This window comes from Camelus ferus, chromosome 4 (assembly GCF_009834535.1).
Source record: "Camelus ferus isolate YT-003-E chromosome 4, BCGSAC_Cfer_1.0, whole genome shotgun sequence".
NCBI lineage: Eukaryota > Metazoa > Chordata > Mammalia > Artiodactyla > Camelidae > Camelus > Camelus ferus.
In genome coordinates, this window is record NC_045699.1 from 11,249,842 (window position 1) to 11,273,451 (window position 23,610).

Here is a 23,610-nt window from a genome sequence, read left to right on the forward strand (position 1 = left end):
CTCTGCTGACACAGCGGCTCCCAGACAAACAGTCTGACTCTCTGGCTGATGCTGCTGTTTACTGGGAGCTATTAACTGATCGACCAAAGTGACCACTTTTGGAAGAAGATTCTGGTGTTCTAAGTACTCCTTTCTCTTTGGTTATGGTTCTAATTAGGAGGATCCTGAGCCTCAGCGATCTGTCACAGCATACCTCGCATCTGCCTTCCACTGGCCACAGACCCTCAGCATCGCACTTGATTCCTGTTAAAACAGTAATCCACCCAGTCTCCCACCACAAACCATCAGCTACGAGCCCTTCCTGTGTGCCCAGCACTGTGTGCTAAACATTATTTAAATCTCTACTTCATCATGACCTTATTATGACACAAGTACTGTTATTCTCACTTACAGATGAGGAAATAGAGGCTCAAAAAGATGAAATATCTTTCCCTTGGAGCATAGACAATAAATGGCAGAACCAGGATCTGAGCCTGAATTTAACTCCAGAGGTCAAAGTCCTGACTCATAATGTTGTTTTACCGGGAATATGACCCTCAATGGTCTGCTGTTTGATTCTTGTCAAGACCCTGGTTGCAGGAGATAATATGCATGGAGTTTGCCCAGCAGACACGCAGGCCTCCCGTTTCTCTGACAGTTAAATAAGACTGTTTGAGAGCTTGATTCTTGGATCCACAACAGATCAGGATTTTTTGTTTGCCTGTTTGTTTTAATTGAATTGGAAAGGTCATCAGCTTTCAGCATGGACCTTTTGACAGATGACTGACTGATCATCACATATTTATCATGACCTGCTGTTGGGCCCCAGTGTTCATTACATCCCATGTCATCCACTCCATGAAGACGCATGGGAGAAACTTCTCTTAGGTTTCAGTTTGAGAAAGGGTTCAACTTCTCTGAAACCATTTGTTTCACTTCAAGAGATGTTACAAATTTGGTACTGGATCAGTAAGAGGTTCTGTGGCCACCTCTACAGCCACAGAAATTAATCTTATCTCTGGATGTATTTTGCAGCTCCCTCGCCCCTTCCTTTCATCATCCCTTCCTTTCTCTTCTTTAAGATGAATACCTCAACTATTAAATCTAGGGACAGAGGAGAGGGTAATGCTCTGTTCTTAGCATTCTATGCAACTTTACAAAGGACCTTCTGTTTTCAGGGTTCTGCACTTACCTGTCTGCACCAGGTACTTGATACTGACTTCATCAACTGGGAAAAAGGCAGCAGTCGCTCCATACTCTGGGCACATATTGGCAATGGTAGCTCGGTCAGCAATGGACAGCTGGGCTACTCCTGGCCCGAAGAATTCAACAAATTTGCCCACTACCCCAACCTGGCGGAGGTGCTGAGCAATAGAACAATAGAAGAGTTTGAGGTGTGATGGCCCATATTTAAAATGCTGAACTATCCCCTTGCAGTCCTCATAAACTAGCCTTGTGAGTAAACACAAACAATAAGTTAGCCCAGCATATTTTTGATTACTTTTAAAAATAAAATTTAAAAAATAATGCCACCCAAATATAGCATGGCATCCTGAAGTCGATCCTGGAAAAGAAAAAGGACACTACTGAAAAAACTGGTGAAGTTTCTAGTTTAGTTAATAATGTCATTCCGATGTTAACTACTATTTCTGATAAATGTACCATGGTGATGTAAGATGTTAACGTCTGGGGAAGCTGGGAGAAAGGTAACAGGAACTCTGTTATCTTTACATCAGCTCTCCTATAAATCTAAAATTATGCCAAAACATTTCTTAAAAAAAGAAAGAAAAAATAATAAAAAACCCCCACAAATAACATTAAGAAAAGTGTTTCAAAATGAGAAACTTTTCATTCTAATGAGATCAGTGAAAGTGCCTAGAAGTCCTAAAAATTAAATTCTTTTGGCTTAAATAAATTATGATTTGCACTTGAGTAAGCAAATGCCTTGTTTTCAAGGGTATAATCAACAAATAACCTAAACAAAGGTACAAGTCAAGTGTAACTGAAAGATCTAGGTGGTCTGACTCCCACATCTTCTCCATGCAAGCCATCAGCCAGGTCAGTGACTGGCCTGGCCCTGCATGAAATCAGTTTCATGAACTGTGGACAGCCACACAGCCAGGCTCTTTTGGTTGTGTGGAATTCTGCCAAATTTTGTGGGCAAAGCCTGTATTATTTCACACATGAAGAATCAGGTGTGCATCTCTGATAAGCTATAGTATTCAGATAAGTGCAATTCTAATTTCCATGAAGACTTAATCAACAGTATAGTAACCATCCCAAATACCCCAAGCCTCCAGATTATACAAACAGGAAAAATTGTGATAATTTTAAAAAACATTACTTTTCTAGTAATTTTCATTATGAAACTACCTTCTTTTTGCAAAGCAAGCAAATAGCCAAAAAAAAAAAAAAAAAAAAAAAAAAAGATTATTTCCTACAAGGGCTAAAGAAAAAGAAAAAAAAAAAAAACTATTATTTTCCAGCTTGGAGAAACATCTGTTACAATGATGTAACTTACATTACAAAGAACGGAATAATAAAGTCAGAAATTATTCATAGAATGAGTTTGTTATTTACATATAAAGAAGAATGGCATGGGAAAAATGTAGAACTATAAACACATGCAGGGGAATGATTTCTTACAACCTCAGGATAGTGATTATTTCTAGGATGGAGGAGGATGACTCTAGCCATAAATATTACATTTCACTTCTTAAAAAAATATACATACAGAGAGAGCTCTGAAGCAAATACAGCGAAGTGTTACCATCTGTTAAGTCTACATGGTGGGTATATAAATTTCGTTTAACACCTGTGTATTTAAATTATTTCACAATTTCAAAAAAAAATTTAAAGAAAAAGATCTATGCAGCAACAGAAGAGTCAAGTGAACATAATGATCTGAAACTTAACCACAGAATTCTCCCCTCATCTCGTCTCTTTTAAAGTCATCAACATAAACTGTTTCCTAGCATTTCTAGAGCACATGGAACCCAAGAGACTCCATCACGTACTGCCTCCCTGTTTGTTTCTGGGACTCTTCAAGACCACAGAAGAGGCAGTACATCGTTACCTTGGTGATGGTGAGCACGATGTCAGTGGATGTTACCAGAGGGTGGGGATTGCCCACCAGCCTGTAGCCAATCACCTGGGGAAGCACCATGCTGATTGGCTGGCCCAGCATGACAGCTTCTGCTTCGATGCCACCCACACCTGTATGGAAAGCCGTGACAATGTTTTCATTATTCCTCATTATATCCCTCGGGCAGAGTTCAGTGTCATTAACAAGTCGTCAACCCAGTAACAGCGTTTTACTAGTATAGAGTTGAGTTATGTTTTCATAAAGAGCAGTTGTCTTTTCTCTGTTCCCCTCTACAGAAGTTTAATAAGTATTTCTCAAAGTGTGGTCCTCCAAACACCTGTATCAAAATTTCCTCGATTCGATGCTAAAAAGGAGAATGGGGGTTCCAGAATCTCCGTGTTTAACAAACAGCCCAGGTGATTTTCATTCTAAATGTCCCCAACCCCTTATTCCAGTTCATTCTTCCAGACATTATACTGAGTGCCTAATAGGCACGAGACACTTTTCTGGGTTCTAGAAATACAGCAGTACACAAAACAGACAAAAATACCTCTCTGATACTTGTGGTCACTCAAATTCATGCTCCTGGATGTAATGGTATCAGAGTAAATCATAATACGTGCCATAGGACAGCGTATGTGGACTAGGAATGCAGAACACTCAACCCAACCGAGAACGCCCAAACCATCAATCATAGTGGTGTGCGAGTCCATGCTCACGAAAGCTGTCTGGGTAATAGTATCCATCCTGATCAAATATCACTCTTGCCAAATACTCCAGACTCACCTGGTGGATGACTCCTGAGCCAGGGGGAATAATCCGCATGTTGCAAAAGGCCTGAGAACCCCACTAGAACTGAAAAATAGGAAGAATGCTATGAGTACCAGACACACCTTATGCAGCTTACCTCCTAGGCACCTCTCCCTGACATGGGACACACAAAGATTCAACTATTGGAACCAAACTCCACCCATACCTTTAAAAATTCAAATCGTTCTCTGTTTCTTTCAAATTCCAAGTCTTGATTCTTCTGTAAACTGTCTGCCCTGTGAAAGAGAAAAACTAAATGTATAAATTTTATGGCTTAGAGTGTTACTGGTCAAATTTATTAGTGATAATAAACAAAATGGCAATTTCATCTGCAGGCTTGCTGAGTAGTATATGCCCTCACTCACATGGGAAAGGAAAGGTAGTTAAAGGAAGTAAAAAGAATAAGCATTATTTGGTTCAAGTGATTCTTAAGATGCCTGTAAACATGGTGGGTAGAAAACATTAAGTGCATTTAAGTTAAAACTATTCTAATCTTAAAGTCTGGCTCTTAGGAACAGACTCAAGACATTTATAATGACAACAGCAGCTTAAATATTTAAAGAAACCCTTCTATACTCCTTTCTCATCTGTGACCTGGTTACAGTACCTCTCTGAGCTGAGCCATGTCCAGGCTGGTATTTTCATCTGTTTGTATTGGGAGAAAGGGAACCAGTGATGCCAGGAGGCACAGGAATTTATAGAAACACAGTCTCCTACCTTTCAAACAGAGGTTTATATGAAGGGTGGTGCCACCCAAGAGCATCTGTAACGCCCAGGTTATACGCCAAGGTTTGCTTAAAGTCATTCCGTCCATCAGGACTGACACGGACAATGCAGGGCATGAGGAAGCTTCTCCAGAATTTTTTATAATCAAACTACACTGTTTTGAGTCAAGGTAGAATAAGTCATAGTTGCAACTTTGCATGTTTAGCACACAGGAAACGCTTATAAACTGTGTCATGGATTGAGTGAATACAGAAAAGGACAGTAAAATTAATAGTTGGGACCCAAGTCTGACTTCACTAATTGATAGTTACACTGGCTGACACTATTAGGAATAGGCCACTATTTAAAATGCTTTACATGTATTTTCTCATTTAGTTGCCAAAATATCCCATTGAGTTAGGTGCAACTAATATCCACATTTTTTTCAAGAGGAAACTGAGACACAGAGAGGGTAAGAAACTTGCTCAGGACCACACAGCTAGTAAATGGAACTGGAACTGAAACCCAGGCAGTCTGATTCCAGAGTCGACACTCTAAATCTCTGTACCATACTGCTCCCTGTCGCAGTAGTCACAGAAGCTGTAGCAGGAACGGCCGTAGTGGTAATAACAGCAGCTATCATGATAATAACAGCAGGAGCTGAAGTGTGGGATTGCTAGATACGTCGTAGGCTCCAAGTGCTTTATAGCCAGGAGCTCATTTTGTCACAGTGACAACCCCTCACGTAGGTACTGCTGTTACCCCAAAGTACAGAAGAGGAAGCTGAGGCACAGACTTAGATAACTTCTCCAGGGTCAGATGCTTGTAGATTACAGAGCTGTCACCTGAACCCAGGTCTGACTAGTCCTGGAGCCTCTGTCTTAACCAGTATACACACCTTCTTCCTTCCCTTATTAATGAGCTACAGAGCTGACCTCTGCCACATGCTGGGCACATGATGGTGCAGAAGTGGCATGTGTGCTGCCCAGCTGGGGCTCAGAGCCTGGTGAGAGATGCAGACGGCAACCAGGCAACTGTACGAGAGTGGCTATCCATGTCATGATGCGGGCAGTACAGGGAGCCATGGGAGCCGTCAGAAAGGGCCGTGCACAACACCAGGGAGCCAGGGGTGCCTTCTGGGAGGAAGTGACATCGATGTAGTCTGAAGGGCGAGGGGAAGTCTGCCAGATAACAGTGGGTAGGCACTCCTTGAGAAGAAAGGGCTGGAGGCTGTTGTCTACCCTACAAGAATACATTCAGTTATCACGCTGATTTTTGTCTTTTCTCTTGATGTGAATATTCTTCAAGATAAGTGTTAGTTGCTTTGATGTAATCAATTCCTGAGAGAACCTTAGAGCAGGGGTCCACAAACTGGCTCACAGGCCAAATCTGGTCCAATACCTGTATATGTTTGGCTCTCAAGCAAAAAATAATCTTTATATTTTTAAAGGATGGAAGAAAAATATATGAACAGAGATAGTATGTAGCCAACAAAACCTGAAGTATTTCATATTGACCCTTTACAGTACAAGTTAGCTGATCCCCGATGTGGAGAATGAAGGTCTGTGGATGTGTGTATGTGTCAGAGAAAAAGAAAAGAAAGAGGAGAGATCCTGCTGTAGTGGAACAAGGCGTTTCTGATCCCATCCTGACCCCCAATCAGCAGCCCCTGTAGACCCTCCACCAGATGTAGCCATTCCTCAAGGTACTCATCTCAGCCTTCACTGGTACATTGGGGGCTCCATCCCTCCAGTCCCCACCTGTCTCTTCAGGACCAGATCCATATTCCCAATGTATCCTGGGCATCCGCATCAGGAACACCTCGGGCATCACAAACTCAACGGGTCAAACCCTAATACATGACCTTCTTTCCTAAATCTCTTCCTCATCCCTGTCTGTCCATCTCTCATCTAATGACTTCCTCTCCTCCCACTTTGTACCTACAGTTATCAAAGTATTCAGTCCACTCAACTTATCTTTTGTACTGTCACCAGAATCGGTTTTCCAAAATACAGTTCATCACAACCTATCTTGAATCTGCCAGTGGATCCCATTTTCTAAATAAAGTACAAATCCCATTGCCTTAAAAAAAAAAAAAAAAAAAGTCCTTCAGTCTGACCTCAGACTTCCTTTATAAGCCCTCTCCCATCCTCCAGTCCAAACTTTCAACTTCAGTCACAACGTGGCCCTCATACTCCCAGACCCTACTTTACTCATGCTTTTGCATGCTCTGTTCTGTGTGGAATGTCTTTCCCGCTCTTTTCTCTTTAGTAAACACCCCTGGGACCTCAGATCAAGTGATACTCCTGGAAGAGCCCCCTGACTCCCCAAGTCAGGGTGATTTGCCTCCTCCTCTGTGGTTCCTACAGTTACCAACTGCATTCAAGCTGTGTGTTCTTTAATCTCTCTCCTCTTCTAAACTAACCTGCTTCTTGAACAAATACTGGCACATAGTAGGTCTGTTAAGTGGATTTAATTTTAACCAAAGAAAAAGGGAAGGCATCTTAGAACATTATTCTTAATCATGTATGGCCCTGCCTCTGGTGCCCTCGTTGCTTCTGCTGTGCTCTGAGCACATGTGGACTCCCAGTCCTCATGCCTGTCCTCTTGCCTCCAGAAGGATGTCCAGGCTTCTCACAGCAGAAACAGAGTTGGAAGAGGGATATTTACCCCAGAGAATGCTGGGAACATCAGTTTGATGTAAATAACACAGTCACAGTACAAGCAGAAGCCAGAAGTGCTTAGGCTGTTTTAAGATATGTTAATTCTAGGTAAAAAGCCTATTTACTCATTAAAACAAAATACTTTTAGGCTAACCTTGGCTCAGGTAAGTTAGTTCTAGTTATTGGAATGAATCAACAGACCTAGAATTCAGATTTTTCCACCACTTAGAACTTTCCTTGATTCACTCATTCTGTGAACTTTTAATAAGGTCTCTGAATGTGAATGGCCTCACAGACCAAAGAGGAAATTTCTCCTTATTTACGTAATTTGAAATCAGATTTGGATGTAGTTCAAAGTTTCTGAGTATTACATTTAATGGTACTCCAGATAGTCACTGACAGTATTTACAAAGGAGATAGTTTTGACACTCATGAAATCTTGTCAGAAATTGTTATGATATTCGTGTTGGGATTAAAAGAGTCATTGCTGAGATAACTGTGTAAAACCTGACAATAATGCATTAGTTAGATCCTCAACACCTAAAGAGGCCTGTTCACCCTTTCATTACCCCTTACCCAGTTTTTCCAGTTCATTCCTGGAAACAGCTGGAAATAAGCCCACAGCACACAGTTCCACAAAAGTTGAGACATTCTAATAAAAATGAGGAAAGAGACTGGGAGGTCAAATTGCAAAACCAAACTCAAGAAATAATAACAAAACACTACCAATGAAAATACTTCTAACAGAAATGTTTCTCTTTAAATAAAAAAAATGTTTGCTAGATTTGGGTATCATTTTGGCATCAAGGTTCACCCCTGAACTTTGCTGTTTTCATGTTTTCAGTATTAGAGTGTAAATGAAAAAGGTCCATAAAAAATTGAAACCAGAGTTGGTGGATGTCAAGGTTTAAAGAGAAAAAAAAAAAAATCACAGTGAACTTGGTGATGACCCAGATTCTTTAACTGCTTAGTAGTCAAGAGCACTTTGAGTTTTGAGTCAAATAACTTTACATTATAACAATTCCAATTCTATCTCCACTGTCACCTTCCAGGCCAGAGAAATAAAGGGAAAGCTATCAACACCAGTGAAATTCTTCAAGAAAGATAATATTGCCCATGATTTGTGAAGTTACTTTTTATAATTTCTAAAGGGGACTTCCTTACTCTCAATCAGGATAATAGGTTGTGCGTATATTTTTAACTCTTCCCTCTGAAATCAGAACATTAAATTGAGCTCATGGGGATTTAAGAGGGAAAAAAAGGGCATGCTGCCTAAGGGTGGGTTTAGGGTCCAAAGGGAAGGGAAAAGCTGGCAAGTAACCATTTGGTTTGTTCCAAGAACTGTCAATTCACAGGACAAAGCAGATCTCTCTCTATCCTGAGTTTCTGTGCTTTGGATATTGGCAACATTCATTAGACAGTGACCAATTTCTACATTTCTCTTGAGCCTATATGGAACTCACTTAAATCCCCAAGGAAGCAGATAAAGTTTTTTTTTCCTTTTCCTTTGAGTGGTTCGTTTCATATTCTTAAATGACTTCTCTATTACAAAAACAACAGCTTCTTATTGTAAAAATGAAGAACAAATGGTAGTCCCAGAGATAATGACTTAGCAGTTTGTTACCTGTTTCCAATTTTTTAACCACTGCCTAGCTCTTCATTTAGCTGAGATCACTCCACATATGCAATTTATACATATTTTGGTTCATTGAGCTATAAGTATGTTATAAGTGCCGTTAAGCACATAAATATAACTGTAAAGGTTACCTAGTAATTCACTTTAAGGATGTACTATAATTTAATAAATCACTCTCCTTTGCTAGACATTTAGAATGCTTCTCAGTTTTCATTATTATAAATAATACTTTAATGAGCAGTATTTAGTCGTTAAGCTTTTTCTGATTTTCAGATACCTGCAAGGGGTAGGGTTAGAAGTGGAAATTCCAAGATGGATGATGGCAATTTCTAAAGATTCTAATACATTTTACTTTCATCATTTCTAATTTGCAATGCTGCCAGCAGTGTATAAAAGTGTCTCTCTCATGACACCTTTATAATTAAAAATGTTTATTTTCTAATCTTAACTATGTTGGTAAGAGAAAACGATATCTCGAGGATTTAATTTACTTTTTTATTACTTGTAAGGTTGAAAAGGCTTTATGTATTTATCATTTATTTGCATTTCCTCTTATTGTGAAATGTCCGCTTTCCTTTGTCCATTTTTTTTCTGGGTTTTACTGTTTTTTTTTTTTTAAAGGATTATATATACTCTATATATTAAGGATATTAACCCTTTGTCATCTTTGTTGAATATATTTTTCAAATTATCTCTTATTAACTTTGAAGTCAAATCTATAGATTTCCCCCCTTTTTTCATTTATTGCTTTCTAAATTTAGAAAGGTCTTTCTAATTAAGGCATTTGACACATGTATAATTAATTTTTTTCTAAATTTTTCCATTATTTAATTTGAAAATATTAATGCTTTAATTCATATGAACTGCTCTACCAAATAATTTTCCCAGCATAGTATGCAGAACCATTCTTTCTTTCTAATTAAAGTTCTATCTGAAGTTGATAATACCTTTCTTTAGTTATATTTCTGCGTTATCAGCTTTCTAGTAGCACCTGATTGCCCTTCGTATAGCCAAGTCCCTGTTGTGTAATCTCACAGCTATTTCTGCAAGAGATGGAGTGTTATTCCTCCACCCCTGACTTTGGGCTTGACTTTGTGACTTGCTTTGATTACTGTCATTGTGAATAGAAGTGATACAGTGCCAGTTCTGATCGAGAGATAACTGCATGTTCCCAACTGGCTTCTTGAGCCTCTCTGATCACTAGCTAGCTGTTTTCTTGGAGCTGTACCACCTGCCCCAGCTGATGTGCGATAAAGCAGTCAACCCAGCCAGGCTGGATGAAGCACAGCTGCTCAGCTGCACTTAGCTTAGATCAGCTGACCTCCTAACCAACTTGTAGGAGTGTGAGAAATAAATTCTTATTGTGTACTACCACTGAGATTTTATTGGTAGGACTGGTAGGATTTGGACAGAAAGAGAGAAGTAGATATCACAAACAATAGAAGAAGGAACAAAGGAAGACAGACATTTTGGAAACCTACATGGAGAGACAGAGATGGCCACCAGATATGAAACAGTTACTTGGAATCAAAAAGGAATACGGCTCCATGGTTTAAAAAAAAAGCAAAATTCATTTAAAATAAGTGAAACATGTACTTGTATTAACAAGCTCTCATGGCAGAAATCCATGTGTGTGTGTTTTCACACAGGCTGCTCCCACCCAAGAAGTAAATGGAAACAAACAAAAAAAATTTAAAAAAATTCATCCCCCATCCAAAACATAACTTCAGGGAAAATACATATTAAGTTTGAGGTTTCCTGAATATACCTTTTAATGATTTTCTTCTTTTATTTAACTACGTACACAAACACACTGAAAGACTTACACTCCACCTCAAGTGTTCATCCTCATCTCTCACCTTCTGCTGAAATCAACCTGGATGGAATGATCAATGACAAGATCAGCAGGACAGATGGGGTTTATTTTCTCTGGATTTCCTCCTAACTTTTTTACAGCATCACGCATGGCAGCAAAGTCAACCACAGCTGGCACACCTCTAAGAAAAGAGAGAATTAAGCAGAAAATAAATCTATTAATCAAGTGTCATGGGATTTTTCAGCTTTGCCGCTTCTAATAATATTGGCAGTGGGACTGTCTCATCAGTGGAGCTGACAATGGATGAGTTAGAAAAGTGGAAGTTTCTAAACACATCTCCTCAAGCAGAAATCATATAAGTGCACAACTGAGTGGTCTCTCCGCATGCAGTTTTATCCCTGAGTTAAAGTTAAAAACCAATGTGGTCTAAATGGAGAAACTATGGGAAAGCTGGCACTTAAAAACTCTAAAACTTTGTCTGCCATGACTGCTCCCCATTCACATGGTGGAGTGACAAAGACCCGGACAAGACATACAGATTACACCCTTCGACTTCAGACCACATTTAAAGGAATAGATGTAATTCAGAGAAGTAGGCTATGAATCAAATTTACATTAACTGAATCCTTCCTTTTTATTATATTAGAGATAAAATTTGGGTGATCTTCCTCTAGAAAAGTGAAATTTGGTCTCCAGAAGGAACAAAATAACATCATTTAAAAATGAAAAGGTAGTGTTTCAAAATGAGGTCGTGATGAGGAGCAGTTCCTGGGCATAGCAGGATGTGAGCTGAGGCTTAACAGTAACAAATCAGGCCTTGTGAGCTATGAATATCCCCTCAGGTGATACACATCCATACATCCGTGGTCCAAGGACAGCTGTTTGAAACCTGGCTCCCTGGGTGACAGGACGTGTGGGAGAAAAGATTCCCAGACAGCTCCACTCCACGCTATTTCTTTCAACTTTTGCTAGTATATTTAAGACTAGGATATTCCAGACCAAGGACAATGACCTTTGCCACTGGGAAAGGTAGAGTGAGCATGTATCTTGATTTGCCTGAGATTACCTCTTGCCATCTGGGATAGCAGTCCCCTTTTGCTTTCAAAAGTGTTGGAAAAATTATATAGTCACCGTGTTTTTTATTTTTGTTTTTAAAGAGCTTTCTTTAAAGGCTGACAAGGGAGGCAGAGAAGAAGAAAGTGAAATGACATTAGACTCACGTGAAGTCTTGCAGGATGACGCGGGCAGGTTTAAATGGCACTTCTATGTTCTTATGCTGCAAGACATTCCAATTTAGGATATTTTCAACATCATTTTTCTTCACCAAAAATTGATCACAGTTCCGAATGGCTGCCTCCAGGAGAACTCTGATAGAAAATGGTAAGCAGTTCTAGGAGTAAAGGAGAAAGTATAACCAAACAGACAAAAACCATGTGACACCTTATAAGAGCTCTTTAAAGCCAATCTCTATACAAACTTGATACAAGGTGTGACACTATTCTTCCAACAGGGAAAAAGGGTTAATTTAAACAGATCTCAACAGTTTAAAATATAAGGATACTGAATGGGTTTAAGAGACTGTATCAGAAAATACCCAGACTAGGCAAAAATAAAATATAATAATCCTTTCATAATAAATGTTTACCTTGTCTTGGAATCCAATAAGAGTTTTCCTTAAGTCATCATGAATGAAATCAGTCTAGATAATTTACTGTATTATGTGTTAGGAAGAGTAATACACACACAGTGTATTATGAAACCTAGTGTTTAAAAAATGAGAAAATCTCTCTACAATTATTGTAATTAAGATCAAAGCACAGCCATATATACACAAACACTCTCTATACTAAGTGTTATGTAAATGTTACCGGTATATAATCATTACTACCTCCTGGAAAACGAGCAATGTAAGAAGGGTATGTACGTATTTGTGTGCTAATCCAAGGCCATTCAGCCATTCTCTGCTCCTCCCTCTTCCAACTCTCCTTAAGGATAATTTATTACATAGCTTAATTATTATGCAGATATATTCCAATTGCTGTCAGAGCATTTACATCATAGAGCCATGTACCTACCATATCTTGGATCCTTCAATTTATTCAAATTGAAGAATTTCTTTCCTGGTTGTGCAGGATCCAAAGGCTCAGCAAGGTGTGCAAATGGGTTGCTCATGATTCCTGATGGACACGTGTCTCTGAAATGGACACAGAACACTGAATTTCTGCTCTCAAAGCTGGACCTCATATACTCCCAGGAGTGTTTGCCCTCTTTAACAACTACGGTACACATCAACTTCAAGAAATCACTTAATATCTTTCCAGAGTAGGGGGAAGATGGGACATAAATGAATGCAAAAATCATATCCTTAGCAAATCAAATAGGCTCTGTGAAGCTATGTGAAAGCTAGCATTCACCTCCCAAAAGAGCATATAATTCCAAATTTCTTTTATTTCTCAACTTTCCAATATTTTTCCACTCATAAGATAATGAGGAAGAAGGGAAATGAAGGATGTTTCATGGTAAATCCCGACTATATGAACAGAGCTCTGAGCTGGACTCATGTTTTGCTTGACAGGGGGTAAGAGGTCCAGAGCAGATGACGTTCTGCGGTTATATAAAACTCGAAGTTTGGAAGAGGGAACTTGAAAGCAGCTATTTTTTGTTGTAACAGTCTGCAGCATTTGAAATCAACGTGTTAGAAGTCTTTCTGAGTCACTTCTGCATGTGGTAGTGAGTGGGTTCACATCACAGAAGTGCCTGGGTACCTTTCTTATTAAAACAGACTCCTAAGGTCACCACCCCCTGCTGAAGTACTAAATCAGAATTGACTGGGGGAGGAGTCAGGAATCCCGTCTCCAGTTTAAGAATCACTGCTGGACACTGTAGAGTGCTCAGTGTGGAAGGTATACGTTGAGAGGGGGAGGGAATCACAACCAAGATACCACCATGCGCCAGGAAGGAGCCCGCCACCGTGCAGCAGGCTGTGCCGGGGCCAGGCAGCCTGGGCAGTGTTTGCCTGTCAAAGAGGGCAGCGGCCACTTGGCTCCAGCTGAGGGCTGCATGCAGGAATGCTGGCCGGCTCGGTGGTGACAGAGCCAGTTTTTCAAGTGAGGCTGGCTATTTGGATTTCTACATGAACTCTCTTGATTTATAAATGTTGGCAACCAAATTTTTCTAAACTACTGTGTGTATTTGCAGCTATGATGGCCAAACCAAACACGCCTGTGGGCACTATCTGACCTGTGGGCGCTAACTTAATCCTGGCAGGTGTTTTGGAGGAATGGTAGGGTAACCAAAGAAAGAAAACTCTGGCAGGAAACTATGGACGTGGTGGGAACCTCGCTGAACCGGCATGGTGGGACATTCACATCTTTAAAAAGCCTTAAGTCACTGAATTAACGTAGAATTTTTCTACGTTAAAGCAGTTGCTAAGTTGTACCCATATCTGCTTTGATGCTGTGAGGAAGCAGTGTGTCAGTTTGCTTCCCTGTGGCTTACAAATGCCCTGGGCAGAACTTTGGAAGCCTTACGCAATTTCTGCTGCTGTTACCACCCTACAAAGCCAGCTTGGTATTTCAGGACAAATACGATGACCAATATGGCTCTTGTAGAAAATGGCTGGTATAAAAGCACTCTCCGTCTGTCTCCTTTTTCCTTAGAAACTAGATAATTGTGTGGTTTCAATATATAAATGAAGGGGATTTTACTTGCAGTGGCTAGGAGAGAGAAGAACCAATTACTAATTACTCAGATCAGTATGTGCCAAGTGCTTTACACCGTCCTTTGTAACTGGTAATACCTCTGTAAGTTCAAGCCTGTCTTTATTCCCATTTTACAGCTGAGGTAACTGCAGCTCAGAGAGGTGTAAAAACTTGCCTGAGGGCATACATCCAGCAGGAGGCAGAGCTGGGTTTTGAACCCTGGCCTTTTCTACCTGCCCCTTTGGAGCGGTCACTCTAGTTGCAGTAACAAGTTTTGAGAGTGGTGCTGACTTGAAGTCATCAATCTCAGAGCTGAAAAAAGTGAGAAGACATATGGACCTGAGGAATCCTCCTACGAGACTCAGTTTTGAATACTAGAGCTTTCTTTCTGTCTTTTCAGGGGTCACTCAGCACAGTGGTCTGAGCCAGGCATTGACTGTCACGTGTCCCGTGCCACTCTGGGCCACAGGTCAGTGGAAAGCAACAGCGGCTGTGTTTTTGCAACTCCAAACCGGTTTTGCTTGGCAATTGGGAAATGGTCCCCTCCATATAAGCCTGGAGGGCTCTGGAAATAAGAGCCACTTTACAGTTTCACTCATTCTGTGACTCTTGCTTCAGATGCCCTTACAGGAGTCCCCAGTGCTTCAGTAATCCCAAGAGGAAGCCCAAACAGCCATGTTCCCGGGAGGATGTGAGGGGAAAGATCTCTGGCTTGGGAACAGTCCAGATCCAAAGCAGAATCCAGGCATCATGAATGCTACCTAGATCTCCCTTCCTGTGGCCAGAATCCTGCCCCATCCCCAAAGCTAGAGTACTTCCATGGGTCCTGCGGACCCCAGGGTATCCTAAGATCTGTGATTCTGCTAGAAACCCTACCACCTGGCCAGGGTACGGGAGACCTAGGTAGCATCATGATGCTGTCTGCTTCCCACAACCACATAGAGCACAGACCCCACTGTTTCCATCCCTTTTTTTTATCTCCCACCACCTCCCCCTGCATTATTCCTGCCGTTTTTTGTGTTTTACCGAATCCCGATTCAATACTAATAAAAGAGGGAATGACCAGTGTTGACGAGGATTCTCTGGAAGAGGGTGGAGCGTTATCCCAGGATTTTCTTTTTTGGAAGAGGGAAGAGTTAGTGCACAGGGAAATCTGTTCAGGGCACTGCCTTTTCTGTCCCCCAGAATGAGGTGGTACTGCGTGGAGGCAAAGGGAAAAAAGAGATTCCGAAAAGTAAAGAAGGGAAATGATATCTCTTAAGCAGCGAGGCTGCAGCTCATTCAGAACTTGTCCTTGCTGAACATCCTGTGTTCAGGACTCTAGGGCTGCTGACACGTGCCTGGCCTCAGATTCAAGTGGGCCACGTGGACAGTCCTTAAACAGAAGGAACCTAAAAAGAGACTGCGCTGTCTCTGAAAGTCTTCACGATGTCTGTTCACATTCTGAAAGGAAAGGAAAATACTTGGTAGAGAAACTGTGTCTCAGAGCTGACCCGTCCTGAAACACCAGCTGGCTGGCTTGGCACGGTCCTTACAGGTACATTTTGTGCATGGAAGAGAGGGAGTGGCGAAGGGAGTGCTGAACATAGATTTTTCAAGTGAATCGCTATAAACAGTAAATATCAGGCCCAGGCAGGTAGATCTGAGACATTTAACAAATGAACTATGCTCCCAGTAAAAAGGTGAAGGGAGTTCAGTGCTGGGGATCCTCCCCCACCACAGACAGTGTTGCTGCCAACTGACCTTTGGCCTTAATTTAGGACACTTGCAGGTGACCTGGGGAGGCACCTTCACTTGTGCCCATGCATCATGGCTTTAAGCCGTCACCATGCCCCAGGGAAACCCTGACCTTAGATGCTAAGGAGGCAATGAGATAAATCAGAGGATGGTGAGCCTTTGGGAAGGAACTTTAGAGATGACAAACATTCCTCTGATGAGAAAATAGAAGCCCTGAAAAGAAAGTGGCTGCCTGGGGGCACAGGGCTTGTAAGTGGTAGAACCAGGAAGAACATGTAGCTGATTTTTCCCTCCAAAGAAAAGCAAATTTCTGGCAGGAAAAAAAAAAAAATCCTTTGTAAGTAGGGTTGAAAAAAGTACTCCTTAGGCATATCACAGTCTTCAGGCACTTTTGTGAGTTAGTTCTATAATCATTCACTGAACCGTCCACGTGGTTCAAAATTCCAGAGAACTGCCTGACAGCTAAACTTTGGGAAAACAATTTGTGGTTGAGAGTTTAACAATCTGCTTGGAGTGATTAGTTCATTCCAAGAGAGGCAGAAGAGTAAGGGCAAATCACTTCTACCAATGTAAATATGAGACACACATACAACTGTGTATGTAAAGGAATGCACAAAAGAAAGAGAATAAAGTTGACATAACAGATGGCCAACAGGCACATGAAGAGATGCTCAACACCACTAATCATCAGAGAAATGCAAACCCAAACCACAGTGTTGGTGGTTTTGCAAATCAAAACCAGTCTCACACCTGTCAGAATGATTATCATGAAAAAAGCCACAAATAACAAATGCTGGCTAGGATGTGGAGAAATGGGAACTTTCCTACAACATTGGTGGGAATGTAAATTGGTACAAGCCATCGTGGAAGACAATATGGAAGCACTCAAAAAACTAAAAACAAAACTACCATATGATCCAGTAATTCCACTCCTGGGTATATATCCAAAGAAAATGAAGACATGAATTTGAAAAGATACATGCACCCCAATGTTAACAGCAGCATTATTTACAATAGCCAGGATACAGAAACAACCTAAATGTCCATCAGCAGATGAATGGATAAAGATGTAGTATATATATATGGGGAAATACTACTCAGCAATAAAAAAGAATTAAATTTTGTCATTTGTAACAACATGGATGGACTTGGAGGGTATTATGCTTAGTGAAATAAGTCAGAGAAAGATAAATACTGTATGATATCACTTATATGTGGAATCTAAAGACTAAAACAAATGAATGAATATAACAAAACAGAAACAGCACAAAAACAGACAGACAGATCAATGGGGCAGAATACAGAGCCCAGAAATAAAGTCACACACTTACAGTCAGTTAATCTACAATGAAGGAGGCAAGAATACACAATGGAGAAAAGACAGTCTCCTCAATAAGTGGTGCTGGGAAAACTGGACAGCTACATGTAAAATAATGAAATTTGAATATTTTCTAACACCATATACGAAAATAAACTCAAAATGGATTAAACAGTCAAATGTAAAACCGGAAACTGTAAGTGCCTAGAAGAAAACATAGGTGAAATACTCTTTGACGTAAGTCATAGCAATGTTCTTTTGGACCTTTCTCCTAAAGCAAATGAAACAAAAGCAAAAATAAGCAAATGGGACCTAGTTAAACTTAGAGCTTCTGCACAGCAAAGGAAACCATTTGTAGAGATGTTTGGAACAGTTGACTGACTTTAGCTAAATACCAGTGATCAGATAAAACCAAATTCACCTCTGCCAGTCTCTTTCCAGCCTTTAGAGTATATAAATCCAAGATTTAGCTGCTTCTGCCATCAGAGTTGAATCCTCTTAGGTTGTCTTATGATAGAGAAAGGAGCACAGCTATGAATGGGCCCTACAGCCAATCAAGGATTTCCATGCACCAGTAGGAAGGAGCAGAGGAAAGGCATAACCCTTAGCAGCACAACTGCTGTGCATAATGGGGTGGGGAGAACAGAGTTTTCTGGTGGGTGGAAAGTGTGGATATCAGTTTCCAGGCGAGTTTGTATAGTTTGAAAGAGCTTTCAGGTAATTAGCTGAGAATCACTGCTCTATGGTCTAACGCACAGATAGCACACTCTCTGAATTGTTTTATTTAGGATATCTAAAGACACACAAAAGTGGATTTTTAAAATTTATGCAAACAACAGAAAGAGGTTTCTTCTGCATTCTTCACGTGGTTTTCCCACCTCTCTCTCACACTTTCCTAAATATACTCTTCCTGAATTTTCCTGGCTTCCTGCTCCTGAGTTACAGTTATATCACTGCATCTCTTAGTGTTTACTTCAGTTCACTATAAAGATCAGCTGTGCTTCATTTTTTTCTGTTTAAAGAGAAATTAATTGGTCCCACTCCCTAACTGACTGCTGTGTATCTAAATACCAGGCTACTTATAAACAACTTTTTGTCAGAAGTGAGATTCCAAGGATGTCTGTGTAAATATAACCAAGACTGAGGTCAGAACCATTCAGGCCAGCAAACCACCATGGCTTGTTAACTTGGTTCTTTCTCAAAGTAGACAGCTAGAAATATTAGTTCTTTGCTTTATTTGATGCAGATGCATGTGGGAAACTGGAATAACTAAATATCTCTGAATTTTCCCAGAGGCCAAGTCACCACTCTGATATTGTTAGCTGTTCATAAAAGTATTAAAAACACCAAAAACGACACAGAAATCTCTCACACGTGATACTTGTAACCGAAAGATTTTTAAAGGAGAAGCCATAAGAGCAACTATTTATTTTGGGAAGGACTGAAAAAGAGAAGGAAGAAAAAGTAGTGCATTAGGAGGGTCTTACAGAAGAAATGGCATTATAAGAATATGACTGAAACATTATGCTGTATACCAGAAATTGACACAACATTATAAACTGACTATATTTCAGTAATTAAAAGAAGAATATAACCAAATCCATCAACACATTTTTCCTGGGCACCAATTAATGCAAGGTACTTTACACTAAAAAAATGAACAAGACTCTGCCTTCAGAAAACTTTGCCATCGCACAGTAACTTGTCTCTTGTTGCTAAATTTTTAAGTTATCAGTCTGTGTTCACTTACTCTTCTGTCTTATCCTGGGCAACTGACCAGAATGTACCACATATATTCCTAGTTTTTTCAAAGGGCTGTAACAGTTTTTAAATGATTCCATTTCATTCATTTTTTTTGAAAACTGAAATTTAGTTGATTTACAATACTGTGTTAGTTTCTGGTATAGGGTTTAGTAATTCAGTTATATAGTTATACATATATAATCTTTTTCATATTCTTTTTCATTATAGGCTATATAACATATTGAATGTAGTGCACTGTGCTATACATTAGGACCTTGTTGTCTATCTATTTTACATATAGTAGTTTGTATCTGCTAATCCCAAATTTATCCTTCCTCCTCTTTGGTAACCGTAAGTTTCTTTTCTGTCTTTGAGTCTCTTACTTATTTGTAAATAAGTTCATTTGTATCATTTTGTTTTAGAGTCCACATATAAGTGATATATGATATTTGTCTTTCTGTCTGACTTACTTCACTTAGTATGATAACTTCTAGGTCCATTCATGTTGCTGCAAATTACATTCTTTCATTCTTTTTTATGGCTGAATAGTATTTCATTGTATATCCAGTCATGTGTTGATGGACATTTAGGTTGTTTCCATGTCTTGGCTATTGTAAATAGTGCTGCTATGAACATTGGGGTGCATATGTCTTTTCTAATTAGAGTTTTTTCTGGGTATATGCCCAGGAGTAGGATTGCTGGATCATATGGTAATTCCATTTTTAGTTTTTTAAGGAACCTCCATACTATCCTCCATAGTGGCTGCACCAATTTACATTCCCACCAACAGTGTAGGAAAGTTCTCTTTTCTCCACACTCTCTCCAGCATTTATTATCTGTAGACTTTCTAATGATGGCCATTCAGATAGGTGTGAGGTGATACTTCATTGTAGTCGGGATTTGTGTTTCTCTGATAATTAGTGATATTGAGCATCTTATCATGTGCCTATGGTCATTTGTATGTCTTCTTTGGAGAAATGTCTATTTAGGTCTTCTGCCCATTTTTTGATTGGGTTTTGTTGTTGTTGTTGTTATTGAGTTGTATGAGCTGTTTGTATATTCAGGAAATTGAGCCCTTGTCAGTTGCATCATTTGATTCAGTTTCATTCTGAATAGCTAAATAGCCTTTCTGTGCCTCAGTTTCCCAGTTTCTAACATAAGGTTAGTTGATGATCTAAAAAGTTCCTTCTGAGTGAAAAAATTGTATGATTTTTTCATTCATTTATTCAACACGTAATTATGTTAACCATCTAATATGTGTTGGGAGCTGTTTTAGGCACTAGGGATGTGCCCTAGAATAAAACTGATAAAGCCCCCTCATGGTGCTTCCATTTCACTGGAGGGAGATTGACTAAACAAGCATGGAAACAGAATGTCAGACTGTGACCAGTTCTGTGGATAAAGCAGGACAAGGGCAGTGAGGAATGTCGGGGAGTGAAGGGTATCAGGAGATCAAAGGCCTCACTGAGATGGAGTCAACTGAGCACATCCTTGAAAGAAGTGAAGGGGCAAACTATGGCAATCTGGAGGAGGTGTCATATCATGTGCAAAAGCCCTGAGGTAGGTCTGAGGGAAAGCAAGGGGGCCACAGCAGGGTGAGTGAGGGTAGAAAATGAAAAGATAATGTGGGGAGTAGCACTCTAGTGACTCTGACTAAGGACAAACTACAGAGCACTCTCTTAACTTTACATTTGGTTTAAATTGTATATTTCCAACATCAGAATTTAGGATCAGTAAGAAATTAACTCATAATGTGACAATATTAGATCACCATTTAAAAAAGTATCTACTTCCTGAAATCTAGCCCTTCTTTTGCCCTGAACTTCATTAAGTAACACTGGAAATTTTCAGGCTGTATCACAAAAATGATCATGACTCACTCAGCAGATGTGCATAGCCACCACCAAACCCAATGGTCAGGATTTGGGGCATGGGGGCCGTGGCCATGGCACTGTCTGATCGAGCAGCCCCTGCCTCTTTAAGGCTCCCCTATTCCAGGCTCAGTGGCCAAGAAGGCACAGTATCATATGCAGTTACCTGACACATCCTTTAAGCTCATTTGTGAGCAGTAGCACAAACTCCAAAGAACAGAAATAGTCTTTTTATTTTTTGATATCACTGTGGGCTAATACAAACAGAATTTCAAAAAAAGTCTTGGTGGACTTCAGATTTATAATTCCGGAGATGCACTGAGAAAACAAAGTCACTGTGGGGTCATGAAACATTAGTCCAGAAAGTAAAGGGAGAAGCGGGGCAGGACCCCTTCAGAACCAGGTGTCCTCACCAGCCCTTTGCTCCTGACCTCATCCTTTCCTCTTAAAGGTCAGTCCTCAGCTCCTTCTTGGAATGGGGGTCCCCTACCCTGCAGCAACCCACCGTCACCAGTGGGGCTTCACAAATGACACCTGTAGAGACCCCAGCCAAATCCTACTTCATCTAAGTCCTGGGAGCAGGGGAGTGGAGGGGTGGCAACTGTAGTGGTTATAAGCATACGGAGCAGGCCTGGTGCACAGCCACTCTTTAAGAAAGCAGCATGATTTCCTCAAGCTCCCGAATTCATTTAATAGATCCGTGGTAATGAACTTTTCTAACTCAGATTTTAGGAATTAGAGCATCACCACGAAAGGCTGGATGTCAGGCTGCCAGAGGTCTCCTAGGGCAGCATCTCTCTCCATGAACCCACCACGTTTCTGAGGTCATCTACCCCGCCCACTTCCAGCACTGCTTGGACTCAAGAATGATGACTCATGTAATCAAGTTCCTAGAAGCCAGAGATATAAACCCACACGTTTCTTGGTTTTCTAGAAGAAAGGCAACTGCTAGCATATTTTCTGACCAGCACGTTCTTTCCCTGCAGCGGTACAGCCATGTGTTTAGGAGCTAGAAAGCCACAGCCAGACTGTTTGAGAGGGAACTCAAATGCCAGTCCATCTGACTTTAAGCCCAGCTCTTAGGCAACGATGCTCTACTCCCATCTCAGGGACCAACACAGCAGCATGGCATCTACAGGCAATGGCCATTTCATTGGGTCAAAGATGTCACAAGTAATAGAGCAGCATTTGACCATGACACATCTGGTACTTGGGGCTCTCTGGATTGTCTAAGAGAAGGGACTGACGTAGATTCATTCATACATCTCACATTGATAGACACTGGTCTGACATTGATTTGACATTGATGGGATTAAGGGTTAAGAATCCCCCTTGCTCTTCAGTCACACAGAGGCAGGGTGTCAGGGAAAGAATATTCTGGGCAGAGAATATTGTACAGCATGGAAGTCTGACCCTGTGGGACTCATAAAGCAGTTCCACGTGGATGAAGGACAGGGTTCAGGATGGGCAGGGCTAAGATGAGAGGAAAAGGCAGGGGCAGGGCCCACATCATGAGGGACCTTGCAGAAAGGCGTAGATTTATCCTGAAGACAAGGAGGAATCATTAATGGATTCTTGGCTGGATTCTTCAAGATCTGCCTTGATTTTCAGAAATCACTCTGGTAGTAGTGGGAGCTGACTTGGGGGAAGGATGCCAGATTGGTGTCAGGGAGGTAGGTTATGGTGCCATTACAGTCATCAAGTCAGAAAAAGGGGGCTGGGGCAAGGGATCCCAGGGAGAGTGAAGGGAGCAGAACGGACTGAGGGTGGGTGAGGAAGAGAGGTCTGGGAGAGCTCCGTGCTCCTCATTTGGGCAAACTGGCAGAGCCAGTGATGGCGATGAGAACCTGGATGTTGGTTTTAGATGTTGTGAATTTTGGATGAAGACGTTCAGCAGGCAGCAGCATCTGTGGGCCTGGAGCCCAGGAGGTCTGGGCTGAGACAGAAGTTGGGACAGGCGCTGCGCCCGAGCACTCCATCACTGCGCAGGCGCTGCTGCTGCGGCGTGCTGAGCGCCTGATTGACACCTACTTGCTTCGTGGGGCGTGCGGACTCTAAATTTGTAGCCTGTTTCTTTTACTGCAGATTTAAACCTACATCTTAAAACACAATGGGGATTACAAATTATTGTCAGAGCCACTCTTATCTACTGAGGGAAAAAAAGCATTGTAAAATCAGAGAAGACCCCAAAAAGCTCCAGATAGATGTGAAAAAAATCACAACAGACCATAAAGAAAGATTTTCCTCTAAAAGAGTTGCCTTTTAATATTGTTTCAAATTAAAGCTTATTTTTGTCACAGTTCTTTCAAAGCTTTAAAACTCTTGCAAGTGAGATAAAATATTCTTGGTCCTAGGCAATATCTGAAATTTTTCCTTTGAACATGATGCATTTCTTTTATAATCAAAAATTTCCTCCAGTGAACTTAATCGACATAACTTAATTTAGCATCTGTTTCTTGGGCATCTTCTTTGCATTAAACATTGTTAAACACTACAGGGGAAAGGCAGATAAGGAAAACCTAGTTTTACATAAACATTACGTAGAT

At 40.7% G+C, this 23,610-nt stretch overlaps 1 protein-coding gene across 1 annotated transcript in view; it reads right to left on the bottom strand.

Moving 5' to 3' along the window:
• ACO1 (aconitase 1) overlaps window positions 1–23,610 on the bottom strand; it is a 48,610-nt gene that overhangs the window by 21,256 nt on the left and 3,744 nt on the right. Inside the window, 8 exon segments of the mRNA XM_032477576.1 lie at window positions 1,172–1,343; window positions 3,056–3,230; window positions 3,725–3,786; window positions 3,788–3,913; window positions 4,041–4,110; window positions 10,738–10,875; window positions 11,915–12,084; window positions 12,759–12,888. Of these exon segments, the coding sequence (XP_032333467.1) occupies window positions 1,172–1,343; window positions 3,056–3,230; window positions 3,725–3,786; window positions 3,788–3,913; window positions 4,041–4,110; window positions 10,738–10,875; window positions 11,915–12,084; window positions 12,759–12,866 (1,021 nt within the window). The 5' untranslated portion in view covers window positions 12,867–12,888.